Genomic DNA, 27180 nt, shown 5'->3' with positions numbered 1-27180 from the left:
GGTTCAAATGCTTTGTTTAATGGCTTTTAAATTTAGAGTGTCATAAATTTAGACTCTGCAGTTCAATAATGCATTCGGTCTAAAGGATTGGAGATCAACTGCAGTAGCTGGCCACACCTGATACGGATCAAAGTGGCCAAGTTTGGGACAATTCTAATTACAGATGAGAGAGAGAAGTGGATAAATATGGATTTATGGGAAAAATATATATAGTCAGGATTTTTGCTTTAATAAACAGAGAATCTCACATGTATTCTAAGAAAATGGAAAAAAGTACTTAATGATGATCCTGTAACTGAAGTTGTTCACCTCTCTCAAATGAGTTCTTGATGTCGTTGACCTCCAGCTGGGATCCAGACACACGAAAAATCCCTTGATGCTGGAGGCCTTTAGAGCCAAAGACACAAAAAGGCAAAGTTAGAACAGACTTAGTTTCTAAGTCGACCTTCATGAACATACAACACAGACACAAAAAAACCCCTCTTAACTAAAACGATTTCCTTAGCTGGTCGTAAAAAGCACAACTTCCTCGCTAAGCCCCTTCACTTTGCTAATTAAAGACAGTAATGAGTCGAGGAGACTGCAATCATGTTTTCCTCAAGTATCTTCCAGCTGGGATTAGGGTTTAATGAGGGGAGAGGTCAAGAGTCGAGAGGAAGCAGAATTAGTTTGCCTCCTTTCAAATTCCACACGAAACTTTGTCACAAACTAGGGATCTCCAAAAGCTTTAACTCAAAACTCAGAGAGTTAGTACTAATCTTAATTAAAGACTTTTATATTAGTCCCTTGTTCACAGCTCCCATAAGCTGAGAGCTTCGCAGTATATCTGGGAGGCCGAGTGGAAACGTGTCAGCCGCAGAAAACAAGAGTGAATCTGTATTTTCCCAGAACTGTGACTTGAAGTGGATCTTAAAAAGCCACATCATCTGCTCAAATGCTACGTGTCATTCAGTGCTACCATTAGAGAAACAATAGATGATCAGATGAGTGACTCACCATATAGATTTATGTAGCGAATACAACTTTCAACCACTCTGGGGATAGCTTGTCCAGAATCCTTCAGGAGAAGAGTGAACAAATTATCAGGATTTTAATTTTTTTCTAAAAATCTTGTTGTATACATGATACAACATACATGTTAGAGACATACCAATATGTAGCAATAACATAAATATCAATAAATATCAATAAAGATATGGTAATCTAATTTCTAGCATTATCTGTGCATTTCAATTAATTAATTACCAGACAAAAACCTAATAAAAATGTAGAGTTTTTTATTTTTTACTTATTCTTATGCATCTTCCAATTGACACATGATATTGGTAGGTCTCTAACAGGTAGTGGTCTACACAAGGGTAGAGGGTCCTACCATTGTGTAAACATGCCAACACACAAGGTCAGAAAAGTTTGGGCAAAAAGGGAAAGCTGATTTCTGAGGACCAGAGAACAGACTGAGTTGATGTCATAAATTTGTTGACTTATCCCCACTTTCAGAAATCGCCAGGTGTTACGAAACAGAGATGCAGACGGCGCTTTTGAAAGGCGAGTACAATTTTAGATGTTTAATATATTGTCTGGAAAAGTCTCTGTAAACCATACATGTATTTATGTTGTACATTTCATTTGTAAAACCCTAGGCATGTGACATTTTCAAAATTAAGATTTTCAATCTTAATTATTGGGATAAGAAAAAATAAATAAGATGTTTACCTTAAAATTAGGGATAGGGTTAGGCTAGGGTGTGCTTCCTTCTCTTTCAATGCTAATTGGTGCTAAAGAAGGAAAATGTTGACTGCATGATACCGAGCTTCCTTCCAGTACAGTCTGTTTCCTGTACTTATACTTAAATTAATTGTAAACAATTTGAGAATGTGGTGGATTACAAGTTTAAAAATTGCATTAAAAGCTATGGCAAGGATGAGGTGCTTTTTATGATGTTAAGAGCATATCTAGAGACCTACACAATTTGGCAGCAAGGGAAGACGGACTAAAAGTCAAAGCCTCGTAGTTTCACAGATGTAGATGTGGACTGCCCTTTCATTCTGATTTTCTGATCCAATGACAGACACAGACTCTGAATCCTTTTTCATCATACAGCAGATTTGTTTACAGCCCTCAGGGGTACACAGTGGGTCCAAACAGAAGAACCATGCCAATATTGATGACACTAATTTCAATAGAGTTGATGCGCTGACCAGGATGCAGCAGCGCTCTGTACCAGCATGTCTTTTTGACATGTGAAAGTGGGATCACTGACAAAATGTCGGTGTGGGTGTTTGTCAGATTATCTTTTGAAGGAGAAAGTCTTCAACTCAGTCTGTCGAAAGGTTTTAATTAGAAGAGTACATAATGAAATATTCATCATGCTAAAGAAAAGAGCAAAGGAAAGAAGCACAAGCTTCCGAAACCGCTTCGGAGTCTACCTGATGTCGAGTATGTGAGTTCCTGCGTCCGCGGCTAAAGAGGAGAATCAGTAGAGGCAAAGAGGGACAGAGGAAACCAGAAGTAAAGAGAAAAAATAAAGACCCAGGTTAGCATCGCACCAGCTGCCCACCTAAGCATAATAGCACCTTCACTCCAGCCTGTGCTGTTATCAAACCTACAAAGTTGAGACTTTGTGATCTGAAAAGGAGCAGGCAGTGTTGGGTATGGTCCACCAGCCAGAGGCAACGAGGGGATTAGGGGAGAGAGGCAGCCCACCTTATCAGCCTGGCATCTTCCCCCTACCCACCATTTACCCTGTTGTTTCCACTGGCTGAGGGGAGAAAATCTCTGCCAGAGTGGCTCAGACGTGCCAGCTCAGCAGGAAGCCCGGGGAGCTGACGGACACAAATATTTAGCCCACCAACTGCTGTTGCTTCCCTCCTGCGACCCTTCAAATCTATCAATGCCACCCTGCATCCCAGAGGCAGAGCGCCAGAGCTCAGTGACTCATGCTGACGGCTTCCAGAATCCATCTTAGCAGAAATCTGTTGTTGGTTAACAATAAATCAAAGCTGAGATGCTTCGGGCGAGCTCACCAAAACGGTCAGAAAGCCAGAGTGGAAAATAAAGAAATGGAAAGAATAGGCGGAGAACAAAAGCCACCCAGCAGATGTTAAATCTGTACCTTGATAAATGACTCCAAATTTCCATTAAATAGCTTAACATTGAAACAAGAGCGGGGTCTAGGCCGCCGGGGGCCTGTGAGGGTTTTGTACAGCCCATTGGGATGTCTACTGTAGAATACAAAGAATGCATTAGAATAAACAAACATCTCAGTTCATTTCAAAAGGCTTCTACGTGGTGTACTACTTCTTCAAACCGTTTCATGTCCTCCAAAACCTTGAAGCTTAAGCTAAATAATCTTTAAATCCCTTTTACTCCACATGACAGACAGGTTAATGAAAACTTCTTACAACTATTCACTTTTTTTCTGCAAGATATCTCAGGCCACTGAAATGTCAGAGCTGCTGGGAGCATCGTATGTGTCAGCATCCATCTCATGACAGACTCTGCTGGGAACAGCCTCTGCTGTGAGGACGTGTGTGTTGGTGTGTGAGGCATCATGCAGTTTGGCTTCTCGCCACCTGAAGCATCCCAGGTCCTCACATTTTCAGCTCTGCTTCCCATTTATAGCAACAAAACTGCAAGGGCCAGGAAAACTCTTAAATGTCAGACAAAAAGATAAAATCTGAAGAAATAAAAAAAAAAAAAAAAAATTGCTCTTATGGTTGTTGCCATTAAAGGCTTTCTTACACAAGAATGTCAAGCTGGACCACTTGATTGAAAAAACTTACATTTAGGAAGTAAATGTGTCACAGGCTGACACATTTATTTACCAAGATCTTACTGACACCTTGTGACATGCTTTGGTCAAAATACAACATCCCCACACAGTTCTCTTCCCCAGTTTCAAGCTACTGTAACAGGGTTCGAACCTGAGGCTGGTGGACTTGATTTTAAGGGGGGCAAATACCACAATCTAATAACTAAATAAATATTTGAAATAAATAGATCAATTCAAATGAAGTAATTTCAAATATTGTTGATTTTTGAAACATTCCAGAGCCAAAATGGAAGGATTGTGCTCTCAGTTGTGCCTTACTTTGTCAAAAATGGGATTTTAAGTGCAGTAAGGCAAATGTTTCCTTGTCACACTGCTTATGTTTGTAAGATCCTTATGAAGCCAGTCTGAGATGGTCATTGAGGGGAGATGCACTTTAACCATTGCAGCTGTTGTTTTAATTCCACATTTGTAAACGTTGGCTCTAAAATGACTGGCAATTTCCCAACAATTGAGAATTGTCCCGCAGAATTTCATCACCCTTGCATTGACGCTGTGAAACACCTTACATGCTTAGAAAGCATTGGATCTGAAGCCTCCACCTGCACTCTACTTTCAACTTGAATAGTAGCAGATGTGTTTGCATGTGGCAGTGTTTGCTTGTGTGCGTGCGTGTGTGTGTGTGTGTGTGTGTGTTTTACCTTGTGGTCATGTAGTCAGCTCGATGGCCTGCAGCAAGAGGAGAGACAAAAAAATAACAGAGGAGACGTATAAAGTTGGAGTTGGTGCACATGCCAGGACCTGTCTCGGGTGTCCCGGCGGTGAAATGTGCACACGGTTAGTGAAGCGCTTGAAGCCTGCCATCTGTCTACAACCGTTGGCCCCTTGAGCAGCTAAAATAAATCCTCAGCACAGGACCATGTTTGCTTTTATGGTCTCACGTGCGCATACAAGCTCGCAGTCGACACAAAAAGCTACACTACAAGTTCAATAGATTTAAGCACCAAGGCATGCAGACGTTTGCACATTTTCTGACCACACAATCTACAAGTTTTGACAAATGATCAGAAGATGGTTAAATTTTATGAACAGCATAAAACCTGCTGCTGTGTTTGAGTGACTCCGTGACAGCTCCGTGACAACAGGATGATGAAGTAGCATGTGTCAGAAACAGCAGGCTATTCTCTTGGTTGTTCATTCACAGCTTTGCTGCTCATTAAGTGGGCAATTTCACAGAGACCACCAGGAGTGAAGGTCACTACAGGCACCGGCAGTTACTGACTGAGATCCCACCAAAGGGGAACAATGAGAGCCCGATCCAGGGAGCTCAAGCCGTCTAATACATGGCCGTCTTAAATGGGGAGCAAAGTCAGTAAGTCGGATAACGCAAATTAAAAATCCCTTTCAGTTGTGGCTTGAACAACTAAAACCCAGATTTCAATGAGGACATTTTTCAAGAATGAGGGAGGAGGAGTAAAATAAAGAAGTTTGCAAGAAAAAAGACTAAAACTATGACAACTTAAAGTTTAGTGTATTTTAGGGGAGTTTCATGTGATAGATCAACAAAAAGTAAAGCATCATTGTAAAGTGGAAGGAGGAAGATAAAAATCTGAAAAGTGTGGCTCCTTTATTTACTTTAGTCCCTATGACTAAACATTTTATTGTACTAATTGGTTTATGCCTCCTCCCACTTTATGCATCAAGAGACGTAAACTTTTTTTCCCCAATTGTTCTTTGCAAAATAGCTCAAGTTCAAGTCACATTTCAGACAGAATCAATTTTCAGGTCTTGCCAAAAATTTTGGTTGGATTTTGGTTTACTTTGACTTTGGCAGTCTAACACATGGCTTTGTCCTGAGCTGTCTCGGGTGTTATGCTTTGATATAAAGCCTTTTCATTATAACTTATTATAATGAAAAGGTCAGTCTTTTAGACTCTCTGACAGTTTTTAGGATTATTCTGTGTTCAGCTCCATTCATGCTACCATCTACACTGACTAGCTTTCATGTTGCTGCTGAGACAAAAGGAGCTTCACATCATGATGCTGCCACCATCACAGTTGGAAAGGCTGTATTTGCACTGAGAATTTATTATACACAAATAAATACTGTGTCCTAATTAGGTTATTTTTCAATGGAACATGGTGGATTTTATTTGGGGATATCATAGAAAAGGAAGCTTAATATATGAACACAATGCACTTTTTCCTTTTACTTTCCTTTTCTTGGTCTATCAAATAAAAACCTGATGAAATTATCTAAATTTTGTGTCTCTGAAAAGAGTTAAAGCTTTCATAGGAGAGACTGGAGGAAGCACAATAACAGGGTGCGAATTAGCACAGGGGAGGGCAAAGAAAGGACTTTGACCATACCGTCACCGAGTGTCCTCTTCAGCAAGTCGTGTTTGGCCTGCAGTTTGGAGATGAGATTACTGCCCTCCAGAAACTCGCGGAATTTCTGTGGAGAATTGAGAGTAATTACACGGCCGCCCCGAGTGCCAGCCAGAGAGCCAGCTCTCGAGACAGCATTCAATGATAAGACAGCCAAGGGCAAAGGACGTCCTAAAAGCCTTTTTAAAGCTTCTATCAGAACATGTCCATCTTCCAACCAGTCCAAGACAGCAGTTTGCTTTCACAATGTAGAGATGTTTAGGGGGAGTAAGACCTCTGCTGAAGATAATCAATTTGTATGTAAGAAACTAAGTACATTTAAGCGAACTTTGACATGAGGTAAATTTTGTCATAAAATCTCAAATATGCATTTTAATTTCTTTTCAAAATAAGACACACATTAAATATTTATGTTTTCTTTCTGCCTCTCACCATGAAGTAGAACTGCTCCGTTTCCTGCTGGTTGGCTCTTCTCTTAGCGATGCTGGGTTTGCTCAGGAAGGTCTCGGACACAGTGGACTTGACCGATTCTGTGGAGCGGCTATGGTGGAAGCACTCGGACACATCATAGTCTTCAATGGTCACCATATCCTGGATGGTCGTCAAAGTGGCCTCTGATGTCTTTTTCACCTGTTGATCAGAAGAAGCTATGATCAAAGTACAAAAAAGAAACCAGCTGGTGAAGATATCGCCTCTTCACCATCACAATGTTGCCATTTTACCATTTTCTTCCTACACTCTCCAAAACACTCTTATGACACTAAAAAATCTAGGTGCTTTCTGGCAAGATGTACAATCTTTAAAAAAATGCGGGTTGCTGAACATGACTCCCAGCCAAAGCAATCAGCTTGCATGCACTCTGAGGGGCTGGAGGTGAGCGGTGCTGGCTGGAGGTGCTACGTGAACTTGCAGCCTTCAAAGATTCATTTCCATAACCGCCTCTAGCCTGTCAACACTGCTTCTCCTGAAGAATACAAATATCAGGGTTTTGGCCAAGCATACCCTTCTCCCTTCACTACAAAACATGTCTAAGTTATCCAAGAGCTGCAGGCCATGATTGGCTCTATCATGTGAAGACATAAGATTATGGGACAAGCAAATAAAGAGTGAACGTGCATCAGTAAAAGCCCTGCAAATGGCAAATGTTTGATAACCCAGAGACCGCATGAGAAAAAGAGAGACCACAACATAGCAGTAATTTGTAGAAATAAAACCACAATTTTTAATAATGCTGTAATTATTCCACCTTAAAAAAAGATCAAAACCATATCATATATATATATATATATATATCTCAAGAGAATTAATCATTGATGCGGAAAAGCTGCAGAGGAAAAGAGGCCTGGAAGGTGCAGGACCAAAAACAACTATCTCTCTAGAAAACTCCATGAAAATATTTCTTTTGACCGACTGACAGGGAAATATCCTGTTGGAAAACAGAGGGTTGTTGTGACCATCTTAGTTCTGTTAGCTGCACAGACTGAATGATCCCAGTCACCTTTAACACAAAGATAGCATCCCTGTTTTACTAACCAGGTTTGACCTCGATGACATTTAAAGGACAAGGTAAACTGGGAATGTAAATAGTTAGACTTCATACAGACAAAACAATTACATTTGACCTTTAAGTCTGTCTATGTTCAAAAGAGAAGAAAAAAAAATCCCTGAAAATAAAAGGCTGTCTTCTCTTCCTGTGATGGATTACAGTGCTGAAACATGTCTCCAAGCACACAGTGTGGATTAGTCTCAATGTTAGCCAACATGTCATTCGGGTGAAACAAACTACAAGTTGGAACATGAGTAATGACAGAAAAAGAATAGCAGACTCTAAAATCTTTAAAAGTTGATTTGAAAAGAATCAGAAGAAGTCCTTTGAAAATGTAATGTATTGTGACATTCATTCACCAGTTACACACTGAGTGTGTTTGGGATCCCTCGCTCACCGGCAAGTCCCATCCCGGGTGGCCCCTTCAGAGGAGAGACACCCAGCTGTCATTATGGAAACAGAAGCCATGCATAGAAGAGAATGTCTCCCGCTGAAAAATCTGTTGAATTTATTCATTATTCAGTGGACGAATAGTTATCAATGTTCAATGCTCACGAGGACACTATGACTATACGCCCACTAGGGCCTGAGCTGTACAACAGACCCACACAAAACCCTATAGGTGGAGTCAACTTTGTTTTTCTGTGCTAAGCTAAGTCTAAAAGCTCACTATCAACATTTCAGCTTCCGGATTATTAGTGTGGTTTATTCCAAAACTTCATTCTGGGAGCCAAAAATAACTTTTGCGCTGTCAAAACCTGAAATGGTTCCAGTTGTGACGTTTTAAATAAGTGTGACTCTCCAGGTCAGAAGGAACCCATCACTTAGCAGTTATTTCAGCATCTATCAACACATCTCTGAAGCCAGACTGCAGTCCGATAGCTTTCAACAGGCCCCGCAGTAAGTGTATAATCTGCTTATCATCAAGCTATCAACACAGACAGACACCAGCTTTGATGCCTCTCCCTGAAATTTATCTGGAGAAAAATAAACACTCCCTTCAGAAGAGATGGTATGAGATTACCAGGAGTTGGTGTGAAAAATCATAGAAACAACATCTCTGTTTGCTTGTGCTCTGCATTAGGGACAACAGGCACCAGAGAACTTTGGATCACACAAAGGTAAATGAAATGTAAACTGGAAGATTATTTCATCTAAAATTTTGACAAGGCATAAAGGAGGACTAAGGAGCAGAAAACAAAACTGTCCTTCCAGGAAAAGGATGATTCTGATTTTAACAGTGAGCTCCTCGCAGCTGAGTTAAAATCCAGGGGTCAGACTTCCCATTTTGCACTCCACCCACCGGTGAATTATTCAGCATGTTTTCTTTCACCAGTTCAGTGCTTTGAGGATGCAGCTGCACTTTTATACAACTCTGCCCTGTATCTTTTCCTGTCCAAATGACGACAGACTCTCTTTTAGGTTTGAGAGTGGAGCTCGCAGGTCGCCGCCATGCTTTGAGAGTTCGTTTTTCAAGGATGAATGTGGCACACCATGCCCAGGAAGAGCAGCCATCTGGTGATCCGTACATGAGGCTATAGTGCCCTTAGATTCTGACCTACCAGGACATCCGCAGGCGGACAAGGACACGAAGGAAACCCGGGCTTGTCAGCTTCCACACACTCAAATGTACAAAGTGGGTTGCATGTGCTCAGAAATCCTGCAGACATCTGCTTCTGTGAAACACCTCTCTATCCTGTGCTGTACCATCAAACAAATACCACACCACCAATCCTGTTTCTCCCCTTCCTGACACACATATGATAAACAAACAGCAATAAGACAAAAATTAACATTGACTGTTTATTTTGCCTCATTTTTACATATTGCACTGATATCAGTGTTGACTGTTTTATGAAGTATTTCAAGACTCTGACAAGTGTCCTCCTTTTTAAAAAAAACAAAATATGGCCACTGAAAGCAATTGGTTGCACTGAAATGTACTTGGGGGTTTCAGACTAAATTGTGTTTCAGATTTTTGATGAAGAAACATCGTTTCTCACTTAGTGTTATCACATTACCTAACACAAGAAGACAGCCAACAATTTGCATTGAGGTTTGTGGTTTTAATGAGTCACAATGTGAAATATTTAGAGTGTAAATTCCTCTGCAAAGTGGTGCACATTTTTCCAGCAGCAGGGTTCAGACATAAAAAGGTACAACTTGAATTTCTACCATCCAAATGTTTCGATCAGAACTTATTTATGTTACTAACCCCTTGTTGATGTGCAGAAATAGGAGCTAAAACATGTAAACTACTATGTAAACTAGCATGATGCTAATCTGTTTTTGCATGGTGAGATATGGAGCTAAATGCGGACCTAATAAGTCAATATGGTTTGAAAGTGTCAGGATCACTTAAAATCCGAGTGCTGACTCAAAATATCAAACAGCAATAGATGTTATGGACGTTGACCCCTGTGCTCCTGCTTCTTTGTGTGAGTGAAAGTAAAGGAGCACAAACACTGAAAAATTCAGGGAAATAACAGGGAGAAAAGCCAGTCAGGCATAATATAGCAGTCAGGCGGATATGTGTGAGTGCACAGTGTGAAGAAAAGGAGCAGTCAAGGTCTTCGTTCTTTTAGCTCGGTAGCATGTGTCGAGTTGCTTTCTCACACAGATGCCACAGAAAATAGCAGCAGAGGTTTACGCAAATAAAAGTGTGTGGTGAATTCTTGCAGCAAAAACGGAAAAGGAGTTTTAAACCATCTATGAGATATGAAATAGATGAACATACATGAAGTGTAAATATGAGCTTATGGGTTTTCTGTACATGCTACAAACACTTAAACTTGACTCTTCAGCGCTATTATTTTCTCCTCCAACCTTGTTGACGTCAGACAAACTTTCTTTAGCAGCTTTAATTCTCTGAAGTTCTAAGCCTCTTTTATTCAAGTCAACAGAAGTCAAGTCAAAGAAAGGGGATGTATTTATAACGCCACCATGCATTTCTGGATTATTTAATTAAAATGCAGGGCACCGTCTTACCTCTTCATTCTCAATCTTCAGAGTAGCCAGTCGAGACTGCAGCTGCTGGAACCTGAGAATGAGCTCCCCATTGACTGGCGGTTGTGCTGTGATATGGCACACCTGGAAGAGAGAACCCGTCTTTATGTAGTAATAAATCTTTTCCACATTCTTCTTTAATTACACAGCAAACCTCAGTGACTTCTATGAAAGGCAGAAAGCCACAGAAGAAGAACTACCAAACAGACATGATATCAGCAAAGTGGCATTCGGGCAATTAAACTCTGAACACATGTTGAGCTACTTAAAGTCCAGGGGAAGGAATAATGCTTGATTTACAAAATTTAGTGCTCTATAAAATGTGATGCTGCAGCCTGTTCACAATAAAAAAAAACAACTGCATTGTAACACCTACTATTAAAACCTCATTTCATCACATTTGAGATTGTTTCTCGTGAGCTTAGCGTTCAGATCAGGCATAAAAAAATACAACCGGGCCCTGAACCCATAGGCATTGTGCCGGAGTCCGATCCAACTCGACTAATTAACTCTAATTAGAGACCCGAGTCCGAAGTAAACTTGACATTTAAGCCGTTTAAAATCCTCCCAGATCTCTGACTTTGCACGCTGCTGGTTATTAGTTATTGTCCTGATTTCAGCTTCTGTTTAACATATTGCAGCTTCATTGCTGAAGGTTAAGTCAAGTGCAAATCTTCTGAAATATATGACTGATAGGAGCGGAAAAAAATCTGCTCTATGTGTGCTGTGCTTGTTACAGTCTAACTTCTGCACTTTTGTTTCCTTAACAGGATAAACTATCTTCTCTATTTAGGCTATAATAAGAAAATTAACTCAACTTTATATAATGCATTCCTGTTTAGTTTTCTCTAAGCTGTGTATTGTAGGTTTATTAAAAACTCATCACAAAAGCTTATTGACTACTAACTGTTTACTTTTAGCCCAATCCACCTTGAATTTCAGATTGGGTTCAGATCTAAACTCTCCATCAGCTACAGTAAAATTTAACAGTGAAAATGCTACAAAACTGCCACCTTTCATCAATACATTAGTTAAACGTACTTCGTCCCCCATGTGAGACTGGAACTCAAATTTGCCTGGTGGGCAGAAGGCTGTCGGATACATCTCCATAAACCTCTGTCGGTCACTCCGTGGGTCCAGACTGTCCACTGCATTTTCAATGATATCTAAACCCTCGTGGCGTGACGTTTCCAGGTTGTACTCTGCCGAGAGGTAGGTCCGCAGAGCCCGGTTCAGACTTGCATGATATCCCAAGTCGCAGCACTACATCAAATAAAACAGAAGAGAAATGGTAGATGAGCAATTTCCAGTAAAAGCAAGAAATGAAATGAAATATGATTTCTCAGAAATTGTGATGAATGAAAAGAAAAAACTTCTTCACAAAATTAGTAATTTGTTGGCTTTACAGCCATTAGAAAATACAGCTGTGTTTCTCAAATTAGCATTTTTCATACACAGCTGACTTGCAACTTTAAAATTCAAATAGAGAGCATCAGTGAACAAATAGCATCACGAAGACCAAAACAGCAGTTAAGAGAACTTTAAAATGGGATTAGGTTAGAAAACAGTATCTCAATTTAAAATTTCTCAGTGAGCACTTTTCAATCCATCGTCTGCAACCGAAGACCTAAAAAAATCCATAGTTCAGGTTGGAGAATCCGTCAGCGGGAAATTATTAGCTGTGCACTTCACAAGTTTTGCCTTGGTAGAATAGCAACAAAAAACTCATTGTTGAAAAAAAGAAAGCCACAAGATGCACTGTTAGCAGTTTGCACAAGCCATGGAGGGGTCATGAAGATGTGCTGGTCAGAAAAGATTCAAATGTAACATGCAAAAGGCTCTGTGTGCTGGAAACCTAACTGGAAGCATCAAGCTGCGGGAATGCTTTTCTGTAGCAGGACAAGCAAAATTTGTCAAGAGTTGAAAGGAAGACAGATGGAACTAAATACTGCAATACTGGAAGGAAAACTAAATAACTTTCCAGCAGAACAACAATCTTGAGCGAACGGCTTGAGCTACAATAGAGTGGCTTTGATCAATGCACCTGTTGTGTATTAGAATGGCCCTGTCAAAGTCCAAAAGTCCAAAATTCCAAGTTTAATTGAGAAATTTTAACAAAGTTTGAAAAAAATTGTAATCTCTAGAGAAATATCCAGAAATATTTGACATTTGCAGCAAAAACAAACCCAGTATTTTTCACAAGCCTTTCAACAGACATTATTGTTAAATTCACCTGTTCTTTCTTTGAACAGGTGATAATCCTATGGGAATACTTAGTTTAACAAAAGATACACAATAAATGAAAGATCCCAGTTTGACCTTTAAATAGAAAGACATTTCCATATTCTTAAGCCAAAAGTGTTACCTAACTTGAACGTTATGTTCAGAGTGCTCAGTCCTAACACAATGAATCTCATCTTATTCTATGACACATGACTCAGTCACACATTTCAGTACCTGTTCTGAAATCACTAAGAAACAGAATTTCAAAAAAAAAAATAAAGAAAAAAATTGACTCTTTCAATTTTTTCCACAATTTCTGGAGCTTCCTGTTGGACTTAGGGAAGGAATGAGAGATGGAAAGGTGGACAGAATAATGAATGTAAAGGACGGATGGATCGATGGATGGATGGACGGATGGATGACAGTGACACATAGAATTAAATGTGCAAACAAAACATTAATCAAATCCAGACATGGAAAATATTCATATCAAATTCTACATTTTTCAAGCGTTTTCAGCCAAGATGCAGGGACGTTTCTGCTCCACCTGCTTGAAAGCAGACGTTGTTTTTGACCATGAAGTCTCTCCATTAATTTAAAAATATGTGCAATCCTGCACACACAGCTCCTGCAGAGTGCATCCTACATAATATCACTCAACCACACACAGATACACACACACCCTGGTGAGATGTGAAGGCCTGTGAGCAAAGCAGGAAGAGGGGTAATTTCAGCACACAGCATGCCACCTGAGAAGAAGCTGCATGTCTCTCCATCCTTTAGTCTTGTTCAGAACACAAAAACCTAAAGTCTCACCAAAAACCCAACCTTCCCCTGCTTCTATAGAAGAAACAGGAAAATTAGTGCAGCAGTCTGTCTCTAAACTAAAATGTCAGGAATGCAGGTGAGGCATATCATAAATAAGTCACAGACACGGCAGAAGGATCCAGCTAGAAAAAGTCTAGCTTATACAGCAATGAAATGAGATATGATCGATTACTAAAAGTGCAAGGATTCAGTAACTGATACAATTTAGTTTTATGGTAAACAAATGTAAACCTTTATTTTAACAAAACTAAATAAATAAATTTAAAAAAATTATGCAAAACTACTTTCTTTCATTAGAAAGAAAAAATCTTCAAAGATAATTTCAAATTTTGCTCTAAAACCCAGAAAACTTCCACAAAAACATTATTTCTATCATGGGAGAGTCGTGTGGATTCATACTCACATCAATCAAGTCCGACAAATCGTGGATGTAATACTTGAAAACGGACGCGTTTGTCGCTTCCAGTGTCAGCAGGTACTCGTTCCGCGCTTTGATCGACTTCAGCTTGTTTTCCGAGTACTTGGCTTGACGCTGACAAGAGAATTAGAGGCAGCAATGAGAAACAACACAGCAAATGTGACAGAATAAATTTAATGAGTAGAGAACAGGCTTTTTGACAACTGATTACAGTTTTATGTCTCTGCAGGGAAGGTGAATCACAGAGCTGAAACTGGATTACAGGCAGAAAGACAGTTTTCAATAAACATTAGAAAAAATTAGCAAGATTGTGGTATAAACAATGAGAAGAAACAAAACCAGAAATAAAAAAAAATTCAACAAAGGGAAGAGTCTGTGCTCTTTGATTCAGCCAGATGCTTCAGTCGTCTTCATCCCACACCAGACGGTCATGAGACTCTTAGTCACAGTTTCCTGACTGACCAGTGGACTTTGACTCATTATCATTCATATCTCAACACTTTAAAATGCATTCCTGGAAAGGTTCTGCTAAAACCGATCGTTCCTGCAGTCTTTAATCATTTCCACAGATATTTAACAAATTACAGGCCTGTTGTATGAGTAAAACCTCTGTTTGGCTGTGAAAATGCTGTCAGTGAGTTTTTCTTTAAATGGGTCAAGGGGATCTGAGAGGTGTGTACTCTTGCCAGAACCAAACACATTCTCTGTCATTGTTGGAAGTGTTAATATTATTACACAATATTAGGTTTTCTTTCAACTACTTACAGTGAGTGGCAGAAACATTCATACGCCTACAACTTTTACTCATTTTATGGTTACAAAGCCACAAATGCATGTGATATTTATAACTTAATAGTTTTATGATATTTTTAACCACCAAAAATGTCAAACTAGACAAAACCATATCGTGGTAAACACACTCTGCATATTGCCCTGGATACAACATCCCCACCATTGAACATGGTGGTGGCAGCATCATGATATGGGGATGCTTCATCGGGGACTCTAAATATGAACAGAGTTTGTGGGAAGAAGGATGGAGCTAAACAAAACTAACTTCCAGAAGAAATCTTGCTGAAGGCTGCAAAATTGAGAGTGGGATAGTTTGCATCAAAGCATGTTTTTACTTCCCAATTCATTAATTACTTTGAGGTCGTCTGAAAAATAAAATCCAATCAAAATACATTGATGTTTGTGGTTTTAACCTGACAAAATGAGAAGGCTTCAAAGTTTGTCAACATTTTTTAAAGCACACTGCAAAAACGCCAACAGGGGAAGAAGCGAGTTGAAAACAACTTACTTAGTTTTATTTAAATATGATCATTTAATTCAATTTTTTAAATTAATTTCAAAAATAATTTGCATTACTCAAGCTTCTTTTTCACCTTCTCTTTTATTTTCTCAATCTTCTTCTCCATCCGTATGCTGAAGACAGGGTCCCCCCGTCCAATCTGCTTTTCTTCCTGCTTCTCGGCGTCCTTCAGCTTGCTCTCGGCGTTGATGCTTTCTGAGTGGTACATGTGGTACGTCTTCATCACCTGCAGATGCACACAAAAGTAAATCAGACCAAGATTCAAGGAAAACAATCCTCATTGCATATTTATTCCGGCATCATTTTAAAGAAAGAAAAAAATCCTAAATTGATGCAATGTGCTTAAATGACTAAACTCTTTGCGTATCGAGTCGGTTTCTGTGGCCGAAGGTCAGTGTTTAACTATGACTGGGCTTTTATAACCCCCTACTAAATGTAACCCAAACTGCTCATTCATTACATCAGATTATTTTATCTCACAACCATTTCACTTTGACCAAATAGCAGGATGAATTATCTCAGGGTTGGCTGTACATTTATAACTTTGAACCAACGCAATAAAACTCAGTGTCTGGGAATCTTAAAGGAAATCTGAACGAGTGTAATGTAAGTCCTGCAAATGTATCTGCAATATGCGACCTGGGAGTGAGTATTTTTACTGTGTTGGCCTTTATGTCGGCCTTATCTGTAACATATGCTTCTTGAATATTAATTCCAGCTCTGTGAGCTCATCTCCTCTTACTGCCAGTTCATCGCTGCTTCTGTATTTTGGAAACACTCAGAGACACTTCCTGCAGCCTGAGTCATCACCCAAAATGGAAGGAGTTTATGTGCTAGTCATATTATATCCGTGATCAATTAGGAACTGACTCACTTGTTACTAGAAGGTAGACTACAAAACATGAAAAAAAAAAAAAGTTCAGCAGAGCTAAAAGAAGAGAAAAGTGCTCAGAAGGAAAAACAATTACTGGAGCTTTATGGAGGATGATGTAGAGTGTAACAATAGAGCCAGCTCAGACCAGACTTTACAATATTGGGTTTGCAAAAATGAGACAGTATTTTAGCTATATTTTTGGCAAACTGAGAATCTCTGGGGTTTCTTCCCACGTGAATACAAATCTTATTAAACACTATGTATGAACAAATCCAATCAGTGGACAATAACTCCACATTTGACTTATTCAAATAGAAAAAAAACATTACTTGATAACCTTTAAAACTGAAGCAGTTTCTTAACACAAAGTACGTTATCATGTTTTCCCACCTCTCTTTTATTATTTGGTATCATTTCATTTTAGAACCAATGACTTTGCTTTGCATTGCGTAGTTTAGTAAGCATACGTTTAACTCAAAACAGATGTTGCAAATTCGATTAGAAGCTTTAAAGATCGTTGTATTGTTCATATTTTATGCTTGCCCCCATGCTAATCCATCCATCCACCGCCACCAGAAGTAAGGATTAAAGTGAAGTTCACCCTGGACATGTTGCTAGTTCATCACTGGACCAACAAAATGTAGAAAACAATTAGTTCTGAAAAAAAAAAAAAACCTTCCTAGGAACTTTATTTGAAGCTATGAACCTACGAAGCTTTATTTAAACCAACATGCATGAGGCCAGAATCATGCATGCAGAACACACACAATCCAATAAAAAATGCGAAAACAAAACTGATTTCTTTGAAAAAATAAAATGCCCTATAGTCCAGGGGTGTCAAACTCAAATACACAGTGGGCCAAAACTTTAAATTGAACAAAGTCGCGGGCCAAGGTTGAACAAATGAATCTTTTAATATGGACCCAAACAAGTTATAATATAACAACAAATATTGAACAAGCAAAGCTTATCTAACTTAAAAGTGCAGGTGTGCAAAATTGAGTTGCTAATAATAATAAAACATATTGTTATATTAAATAAAACATATTTAATATATGAAATGAAATATTAAATATATTAAATAAAATTTAAATAAACATTTAATGCCTCCTTTCTGACGTAAATGTCTAATATTAATTTGAAATTGCCTCGCGGGCCAAATATAATTACACTGCGGGCCAAATTTGGCCCGCGGGCCAGAGTTTGACACCTATGCTATAGTCTTTCTAGTTAGGTGTCGTTATTGATGGTAAATATATTTTCATTCTATGTCCATATACAGCGGTACACAGCAGCAGTGGTTTCACCTGGAATGAACTTTCTCCAGCAAATTATAACTTCACAACCTGTTTCTGAAACGAGCTTGTCTGCTCAAAACCTCAACTTCGGTCCGGAGACTCTCCCTTCTCAGAACATAAACATTTTACACCCAAAGAGAGTTATTTTTGGACGTATGGAACAACACAGATAACCCTGATTTGTCTGGAGTTCCTCTCCTATGGTTGAGGTTTGGCCTAACTGGATTCAGTTTGGAGATGGGTGACTGACCTCAGGCCCTGCACTCTTCACTTACTGGTCTGGAGTCTGCCCCGGCTGTGTTTACTCTGCAGCTGTTTTTGGAGGGACATATTTAGAGCAGACCAGACCTGTTATTTCATTCTCAGAGGCCAACACGGGGACTGTGACCGTCTGATGCAATAGCTACAGTGTGTGTGTGTGTGTGTGTGTGTGTGTGCGTGTGTACCCCCAGGGGACTAAATCAGGTCAAATCAGCTGCACGGACAGTGGTGAGACTGACACTCTTTGAGCTGAAGGCAACACTTTGGAGCAGCAGAGTTACATTCTCAGAGTGCAACCATGCTGGTTCTCTGAAGCGGGTAACTGGAGACTAAAAGCAAACTTAAAAGCTTTTCGTTCAATCACTGGGAATGACACAACAGCTGCGCTGACTTGTATTTAATTAGTGTACACCCCTCGTTACCATGAAGATCAATAGAGAGGCTATTGATTGCGAGTTCAGAAGAGAATGATTAACCAACACGACAATACATCTCAAATTAGCAGTTTTCCTCACTCTGATGTACCAAAATACTTTGTTTTGACGCTAAATGGATATTGACAAGGGAGCAAAATATGAAATAAAATTTTTAAAAAATTATACATGTCCTTTAATTCAATATAAGTTTGGAACAAAACGTTACATGCAATGCTTCAAAGAATGAGTAACACATCAAACAAATATAGCTGCCTGATACAGGAAGTTACAGTTGTGCAAATAGCAAAAGATTCATGATTAACCAGCTGCCCACAGTTGCTTATAAAACATTTGTGAACAGAAACTATTTATTAAAGGTCTTTCATACATCTTACCCAGGAACGTTTATCATCATAAAAGATTCTACATATAACGCTAAAATAATTATCAAACATGTAGCTTAAATACATTCAATGCCTGAATGGTTGTCAGACTATCGAAACACTTCGGTGCGACAACTATGTGGCTGTCCTGATTAGTGCAAAGTTGAACTTGTTGATTAAGACGAACATAGACTGTTTTTTTTTGTTTTGTTGTTTTTTTAATGTCATTTCTAGTGACATCTAAAGTGAAAGTGAAGACCTTTTTCTACACATATTTACCAAGTAACATTTTTAAATTAACCATTTCAAGGCTTGTCTGCAATTTTATAACTAATCTGCAAACCACAGACACGTTTTTAATCAGACACCTCTGAATTTTATGACAACAGCAGTGTTTTATAGCATCAGGAGACTCTAAAGCTGGACAGGCCTCCAAACACCCCAGATCGCAATCCGGGGTAAATTCCTCAAAAACCCTGTCCCACGGAAACCCCACCCCACAATCCACAGGTCTTATCTACTGCAAGCATCACATCTCACCACAGACCCAATGGCAAAGACCTCATCAGGTCTACAGCCTGATGGACGCTCCGAACTATAAAGTGTCTGTTGTTCTTTTACAACTACTGGATAAAATCAACAATGCCAGAAAGAAACAATACAAAAGAAAATCTATACAGTGAAGTGCTATTTTGCTCCAAGCATCCCTCTGTGGGTTTTCATGAGTTTTCTTCCAATGAGATGGAGCAAGTAGCTGATGAGGGTCATTAAAAACAAAACATGGAGTCTAATGATTCAAGCAAGCACAACCTGGATACTTTTGGAGGACTTAATAGCTAGTTTATTGCTTAATGGTTTTATCCTACGAAAGCAGAACAGAATCTACAGTAAATAGTGGGGTGGGTTATGTTTGGTGCTGAAAACAAAGTATCAATTTAGATCTGTCAGATATCAAATTACAGATGAATTCAGATGTGAAACTGAAAGACATGATGGGAAGCTGTTTTGATTAGAGCAAGTTCAACGCCAGCCAGCAGCCTCAACCACAGTCAAGATGAATATAATTAGATGCATTAGTGGAAACAAGACAAGTCATTAATACTTACTGTGTATAGCTCATTTAGCACTTTCATTAAGTCTTCCTGAAGCTGGAAAGCAATTTCCTTGCTCTGCAAAAGAAAAGAAAAAAAAAAAGAGAGACAAAATAGTTACACAATGTATTTTTTTCACAGGGCATAACACTAAGGAGATATTTTTTTCCATCGGTGTCCATTTTTGACACAACAAACTCCCCCTTTTAATACACAAATCTTCCAAATTATAAAACAAATTTTTATATGGCACAAAGATAATCGTGCTTAATAGAAAAAGCAGTTAATATATAAATAATTAGTCAGGATTAAGATCATGTTTTTTAAAGTGTCCAGTTTCACTAACCACACACAGGCCTGATATCTGGCAGATCTGTACAATTAAAAAGACATTTCAAAAGAACCTGTGACAGCACGAAGCAGGCCATTTTATTTTTAGATTGACTAATTTCAGATTTTGTGTAATTTTTTGCCAAGTTGTCTTAAAACACAAGATATCATTGTTACAGGTTAATTTTCTAAGCTACAGAAAAGAAATTAAGGACTTTAGCCTATATTGATATCCAATATTATTACTGCTATTATAGTAGTGTTTACCAATATTTTACTTTATCTTTTTTTTTATTTAACTACTCAGTCACTCATCTGAATAACTGATAGATTACTTGATTACTAAAATAACTGTTTGCCCTATTAATAAGTTGCTAGTGGAGAAACAGTCAGTGTGTTTTATTACTGCTGAGAGGAAGTTTTATGAATTCATCTGATTGATTTGTAATGTAACAAAATGTTTTCTCTGAATATTAAACTGAATGATAATTAAATGCACCATAAACAATGTGGAAACATGTTATAGACAAGAGCGCTCCATGGTTTGGTCATCACGACCTTATTAATGGTACTATATATTGCACAAATGACCACACTTCTATTTAAAAAAAAAAAGTGTACTGGCTTAAATCAGAACAAGAGACTACATATCAAAGAATTACTATTTTTTCAGTGTGAAAGTGATATTAGTGCCTTGCTCACTTTTCCACCCAACAGCAGCTTGCATTTCACTCCCCACATGCTCAAAGCATTATTTGGCTCCCATGACTAAGACTTCTTCCCAATATGTTAACTCAATCAGCCGTGCCACATGCTTGACTTAGTAACACAATCGCACACATGCCCACATTAATGCATCTAGCAGTCGTGGGATACATAGAGGGACCTTTTTCTATTAATCTAATTGTGGCACTTTCATATTTCCTTGGCATTGACTAAGACAGTGTATCACATGTTTATGAGGTTATGAGTCATGACAATGAATTTTTGATTGCTCCACTGCAGTTGATACCGCAGGCTGGATGTTACCTGGATGATGTTACAGCCTTGGCCGGCACGTCAGGTCTCTTTCTAACCCTGTTATCCTCAGACAAATCTCATTCTGGGAGCAGCTTGGCGCAAAAGGCTCTGAGAGAGTTTTCCGGGGGTAACACGAATCTTACTGGAGAATAACTTTACTTCTGATCAAAACATGGAATGCATTGGCTAAAACTCATGGATTTCCAGTTACTTGAAAAAGTGTCCACAGACGTTTTTCCAAGTGATTTTCACACCAAAATAAATTTTCTTTGTGTTAAGATTTTATGTCATAGACCAAGACAAAGTAGTGTGTAACTGGAGGGCAAGTAAAAATTATACACCGTTTTATTTGATTTTTTACAAATACAACTCTTAAATGTATTGCAAATGTTTGTATTCACTACAATACTTCTAGAGTGTGATTTCACAAGCTCTATTGCCAAATAGCTCGTGCTAAGTCAAGGACAGCAAACAGCCCTCTAAACTAGACCCATTATGACCTTCTTTCATAAAATTGCTTCCTTCTTGCCACTCCTCCATAAAGGCCAGATTAGCGGAGGGCTCAACTCCAGTCAACAGATAATGACACCTGACCTGTTCTCCCAGAGTGTCTGTTTTAGGCTCACCACATCAAAAATCTGAATGTTTTTAAAGGGCTGATTGTGGCAGAATGTGTTGATAAATCCCATTAGACTGTTAAAAAATTAACAACCAACTGTTTGTGTTTCTTAAAATTAAATATTGAACATCTTTTCACACTAATCATTCCCTCCAAAATTTTGTGATTGGTTTTTCTGTTTTTTCTATCAAAATCATTGATTTTGTGGATTTGTGAAAAACTCGGGGGTCTTACTGATGTAATTTGGAGGGCCTGCTCCTTTTACTCTATTTACCAAGTAGAAAACTTCTAAAAGTAGTTGTTGGCTCTTGATTGTATTAAGGGAAATTAGAGTAAAGGGGATTAATAGAAATATGTACGACAGTTTTCAGATGTAACGTCACATTATACATTTTTAACAAATCTGCATTTTTTTAAATCTGAAATGTAGCAATAATATGCCTCTTAAAATATTAATTAAACAAGGGATATTCTAAATCAAATAAAAGCTACAGCATTTTTTTCAATTATGATTATGATTTAGAATTCACTCCAATTTTAGTGCTCCAGGGTCTCTTCAGAACCAGAAGTAATGCGCAGACAAGGATGAAGAGACAGAAGAAACGTGGAATCTCCTTTTCATTGCATGTCCCTTACTGCTAAAGCTGCATAAGCATGTGGACAGGCAGAAAAGAGGATTAGAGTCTTGTGTCTGAACTTAGAGAGTCTTGCTTGGGGACTGGGATAATCTGCAACACTTACCTAATCACCACCTTGTGAGTAACGATACTCGATCTATTGCAGTTGTTTAATCAGGGGGAAAACCGAGAGAACCAAATCTCGTTCATGGTCACCTTGCGGGTGTTTCACTCAACACAAGGCTTTTCACATGTAGGCTGCAGGTTTAGTACTGATCTCATCTAAACAAAGCAACTTCTTCCACGTGTTTGCTGTGTCTCCTACATGCAGAAATGTGTCGCAAAATTTCAAATGGCAGGAGTCACTTCAATTCTTCCATCAACTTGTGTGACCCCTGCAAGGACATTTATTCAAGTTTATGGTTGCATTGAGACAAAACCTGAAAAAGTTCAATGCATTGTTGATACCTCACTCATTATGTTCGTCACAGTCAAGTAAATTTGCTTATAAAGACGTATCTTTTCCATATAGAGCAATAAGATGTGAAATGACTCTTGTGGGAAAAGTCTTAAGCAACAGTAAGTTGAGAAGACAAAACCTTTGACTATCTGTCAGATCAAACACATATCAGCTCTTCCCCATTTGGAAAGCTGGGATGCGATCCAGAGCTTAATGAAAAGCTTTCCCAGGGATCTCACGAGCCGTGAGACGGCGTCTATGTGAGTGAGAGCAGTAGAGACAGACGTGGCAGTAAAGAAACAATGCATTCAAGACATTACTAACCTTTTTGCTTGAAGAACCAACACTTGGAATGCTTTGAACTCTGAAATGTTCTCCTCTTTTATACTGCAGCTAAATGTAATGCACAAAATATTTACCTCAAATTATAAGCAGTGACAGTTGCTTACCAAATGTTGTGTTGCATAACCAGTATTGATTTAATTTCCTCAACTTGACTCCCCTTCATTTGAAAAGAATCTCAGATGGGGGGGGGGTTTCCAAATCACTCTAATTCATCACAAGGATCTTACGAATAGATTTCCTCTTTTGAGTTCATTCCATCTGTGTACCGACCACATCAGAAAGATAAAATAGACCAAGAGAGGAGAAAACAGGGAAGCCTTTAGGGAGTGGTGGGTTTCATAAAGCCACTGACATAAATCACAGTTTAACAGGCAGCAGTCGCTTAGGGCCTCTGTGTGTGGTGCTGTCCTGCCACACAGACACACAGAGCAGACGTTTACTACATTTAACATAATACTTTGATCAAATCTTGATTGAGAAATATATGGAAACGCAATCTTAGACGAATCTGTTTGCAGTTAACACTGCTTAGATGCTAGATTAGCTAAAATACTACATTTGACCAACTGAGTGGACTTTAATTGTTCTTAATGTCCACATAATCTATCTTTTTATTGGCTTATATGCTGCAGCTCATGGAGGATGGTCAGCACTGTGTAACAGTAAAGACAAGAAATGACCGATGTGAATCAGTCATAATCAATATAATCGCAACAATTTTAGACAAAAGATTCTTTCTGCTATTTTTAACACTTTGCCTACTGAAAAGTTTGAAGCTGCATCAGACTTCAGAAGTACCACCTTGTAGGATCTGTCATGAATAAAACAGAGCAGAGTAAAACAAAGAGCCAGTTGTATGAATAATGGAAAGTGAATATGATGAAACCCATTCAAGCACAAAAACAAAGACTATATATATATATATATATATATATATATATATATATATATATATATATATATATATATATATATGTATATATATATATATAGTCTTTATATATCTCACACCCCCATCTTAAAAGCATTTAAGATGGAAATGTTCATACCAAGCCAAATGGTCAAGTGGAGGATGTTGATGGAGGCCCCAGGACCTGTCTTTCTTTGTTTGCTTGCTCTCTGTGAATGGACAGCTCAGCATGACCCCTGAACATACAAGAAACTAAAAAGCCCTGGTCTTTGATGTGCTGGAAGGATGACAGCCGTACATCTGTCTCTTCAACTCTGCGAGGGAGCTCACGTAATACAGGGAAGTTCTCTGTTGTTTGTGCCTCATTATTGGAGCTCCGCTGAGATCAAACGCTCGGGGAAGCTTTAATTAGAGGACGAGATGTGACCTCCCACAAGGCAGCTGTTTGTCTGCACAGTGTCACCTGGATCCACAAAGAAGCTGCAGAACTTTAAAGGGACCAACATTCCATAATGTGGTTTGATACTCCAGATTCCACAGCGTCAGAGTGAAAAGTGCTGCAGTTGCACTGAATCAGGTCATTGAGGATCCAAAATGTACTCAGAGTTGTGACATAATGTGATTTAAATAAGTTAAGCATTAGGACTAAACACAACTACAAGACTTACTAAACCAGTGTTAAAAAGCTGAAAGCAAATACTAAAAAATACATTTCATTTTCTAAATAAAGAAGGGGAAATTTGAAGGTTTGTGATAAAGTAAAGAAAGAAAGAACAGCGCAGCAGAACATTCTCTGCAAGCTAAATGTACACAAAGGCACTCCACTTAAGAAAGGCGACTTTGTAATTTAGCTCTGTGGTAAGTTCATGTGACTCCTGCAGCAAGGAGCTCATAATCTGTTAGGGAGTTGTCATCTTTGTGGTGAAAAAAAAAGGCAGCGGCTTGGTTTTGACCAGAAAGCCATGAAAGAGTGAACGTGCACTGATTTGAAGCTGCGGTGCCCAAAGTTCAACGCCATTACTCTAATTCCGAAAACAAACCACAGCAGCTCAATGGAGCATCATGCCATCAGAGGCAAAGATGAATATAACTTCCTGCATATCATACAACTAAATAGGCCAGCTTCCAAATGAATGGGTCAATTTATAATTAGAGACTGTTTATACAAAATGCTGACCTGACCGCTGTGGAAAAATCTGGATTGCGTTTAGTTGGGTTAAACTGTTTTTAAAATTCAAAAATAAAAAGTCACATCTGACCCCTCAGGTTTAGGTTAAATAAAAGCATGGAAAAAGTATATTTTTTCAGTCACATGCTACTTGAAGTTGAAAATTACATTAAAGAATGAAACCAATTTTGTGTTGAATACAATACACATGACAGAAAAGAAATTAGCTGTTATTTGCACAGTGCCCAAGGTTCAGGTTTCTCATGACAGTCTCTGCAAATTTGTTGGAGTCAGATAATCTGTCTTAATTTTAGCTGTCAATTAAAGGGACATATCTGTCTTGCTTTAGGCTTAGGAAACATTTAGCTGAAACACAGAGGAAATAATTAGATTAATTATGAGCAAATTCTAGAGCGTGAGGGGGAAAGGTCACCTTCTAAAACAAGGTAGTGACCTTAATTCAACATGATAAAATCCATTTTCTGTCAATCTCTGACCTAAACAACTCAGTTTTGAACAAACATAGACAAATGACAGGTAGGCATCCACAAAAGAAATATAGGTCAGGTTATTAGTTGACTGCTTATCTTTTTTTGGTCAGCTTATCAGGAGTAGCCAAGTAATCTGCCCATCCTCACCTTTTTCAGTAGCCGCGTGGAGTCCTCGCTGATTTGCATGAACCTCATGATGACATTATTGAGGTAGATGTCACTCAGTGTTGCATGGTCTTTACTCTCCCTCCTGACCTGGTTCAGCAGCAGGTACCAACAGTTGACAGGTGACAGCAGATTCTGATCTTTTCTACAAAAAAATAAAGACAAACAGAAGAAACAATCAAAGACCAGAAAGAGAAAAAAATCTAATAAGCTTGTTTATTTTCTGTCTGTTAATGAGAAAGATAAGAGCAAGAACAGTGGATCTTCATCTTTAGGATACTTGGCAAAATAAGTGGTTTATTAAAGGTTGTAATGAAGTCCATAGATCATGACTGACCAAACTCCTTTAATAGAGGAATTCAAAATGATTCACCCATTCATGCTTATGGTCACTTAGACTTATGGTCTTCAAAAATAACTTAGACAGAATGCAAGGACAGTCTTTTTAATAAGCAGAAACATTTAAGGATTTAAGGCAATTGGCTACATTACATGTAGCCAATTGGCTACATATTTGAAGATATTTGAAAATATCTTCAAATATTGTTATATTTCTGAAACAGATCTCTAGATATTACTCTGAGCCAAGATAACTTCTTACCATCAAAGTGTCCCACAGACCTAAAGCATTCACATAGGTCACATTTAGACATTTAGGATTTTTCTGTTAAAGTCAGGAGTCTATAGTATTATGGTAAAATTTAAATATTTCCTCTGAATCCACAGAAAGTGTTATCCGGTTTGAAAATAGACGATTTCACAGACTATGGTTTATATTTATGGGTTTATTAAGTCTCATTAATATATGATATTGTTGGTTGTCAACAATAAAAAGCTGTTATATTGTTGCCCAAAGGAGCAGCTTCAAGTCTAAGATCATGAGCAACACCATGAATAAGTAATTTGTTCCAACGTTGTTTTTTTACGTATGACTCTTCACACATTGCGGCACAGGTTAAGCTAATACTTACCTTTATCTCACTGTTAGAGCACATACTCTAAAACCATCCTGGAACCGTCTGTGCAGATCATTTTTCTACAAATAAAGAGTTTATTATTTTTAAAAGAATCGTAAACCACAGATTTCATGTATCCCATGCCAAAAAGTTAAATTGTGAACAAATCTGGCCAGCTTGAAAAAAAGAAAAAGAAAAGTTTCACTAAAGAGGTAAAGAATAAAAAGAACAAAACAAAATATAGCCGCCAGAGAGCCATTTCCTGCGTCGTGTGCTGGCTGTTTCC

At 38.5% G+C, this 27180-nt stretch overlaps 1 protein-coding gene across 3 annotated transcripts in view; it reads right to left on the bottom strand.

Annotated features, from left to right (window-relative positions):
• The window catches only part of srgap1a (SLIT-ROBO Rho GTPase activating protein 1a), an 81136-nt gene that overhangs the window by 19127 nt on the left and 34829 nt on the right, over nucleotides 1-27180 (bottom strand). For 2 of the 3 annotated variants that reach the window (XM_055037634.1, XM_055037646.1), the window contains exons 3-14: nucleotides 25921-26083; nucleotides 19829-19891; nucleotides 15564-15716; nucleotides 14164-14292; nucleotides 11751-11972; nucleotides 10692-10793; nucleotides 6590-6787; nucleotides 6140-6224; nucleotides 4471-4498; nucleotides 3113-3221; nucleotides 997-1057; nucleotides 310-387 (exon numbers count right to left, since the gene is read on the bottom strand). In XM_055037634.1, coding sequence (XP_054893609.1) covers nucleotides 310-387; nucleotides 997-1057; nucleotides 3113-3221; nucleotides 4471-4498; nucleotides 6140-6224; nucleotides 6590-6787; nucleotides 10692-10793; nucleotides 11751-11972; nucleotides 14164-14292; nucleotides 15564-15716; nucleotides 19829-19891; nucleotides 25921-26083 — 1391 coding nt within the window. Of the gene's footprint in view, nucleotides 1-309; nucleotides 388-996; nucleotides 1058-2426; nucleotides 2461-3112; nucleotides 3222-4470; nucleotides 4499-6139; nucleotides 6225-6589; nucleotides 6788-10691; nucleotides 10794-11750; nucleotides 11973-14163; nucleotides 14293-15563; nucleotides 15717-19828; nucleotides 19892-25920; nucleotides 26084-27180 lie in introns of all 3 variants that reach the window. The other variant, XM_055037639.1, reaches the window with a different exon arrangement.

The sequence above is a fragment of the Poeciliopsis prolifica genome, unplaced genomic scaffold (assembly GCF_027474105.1).
Source record: "Poeciliopsis prolifica strain line A6 unplaced genomic scaffold, Auburn_PproV2 SCAFFOLD001, whole genome shotgun sequence".
Taxonomy (NCBI): Eukaryota; Metazoa; Chordata; class Actinopteri; order Cyprinodontiformes; family Poeciliidae; genus Poeciliopsis; species Poeciliopsis prolifica.
This window is presented reverse-complemented; position numbering and strand designations above follow the sequence as displayed.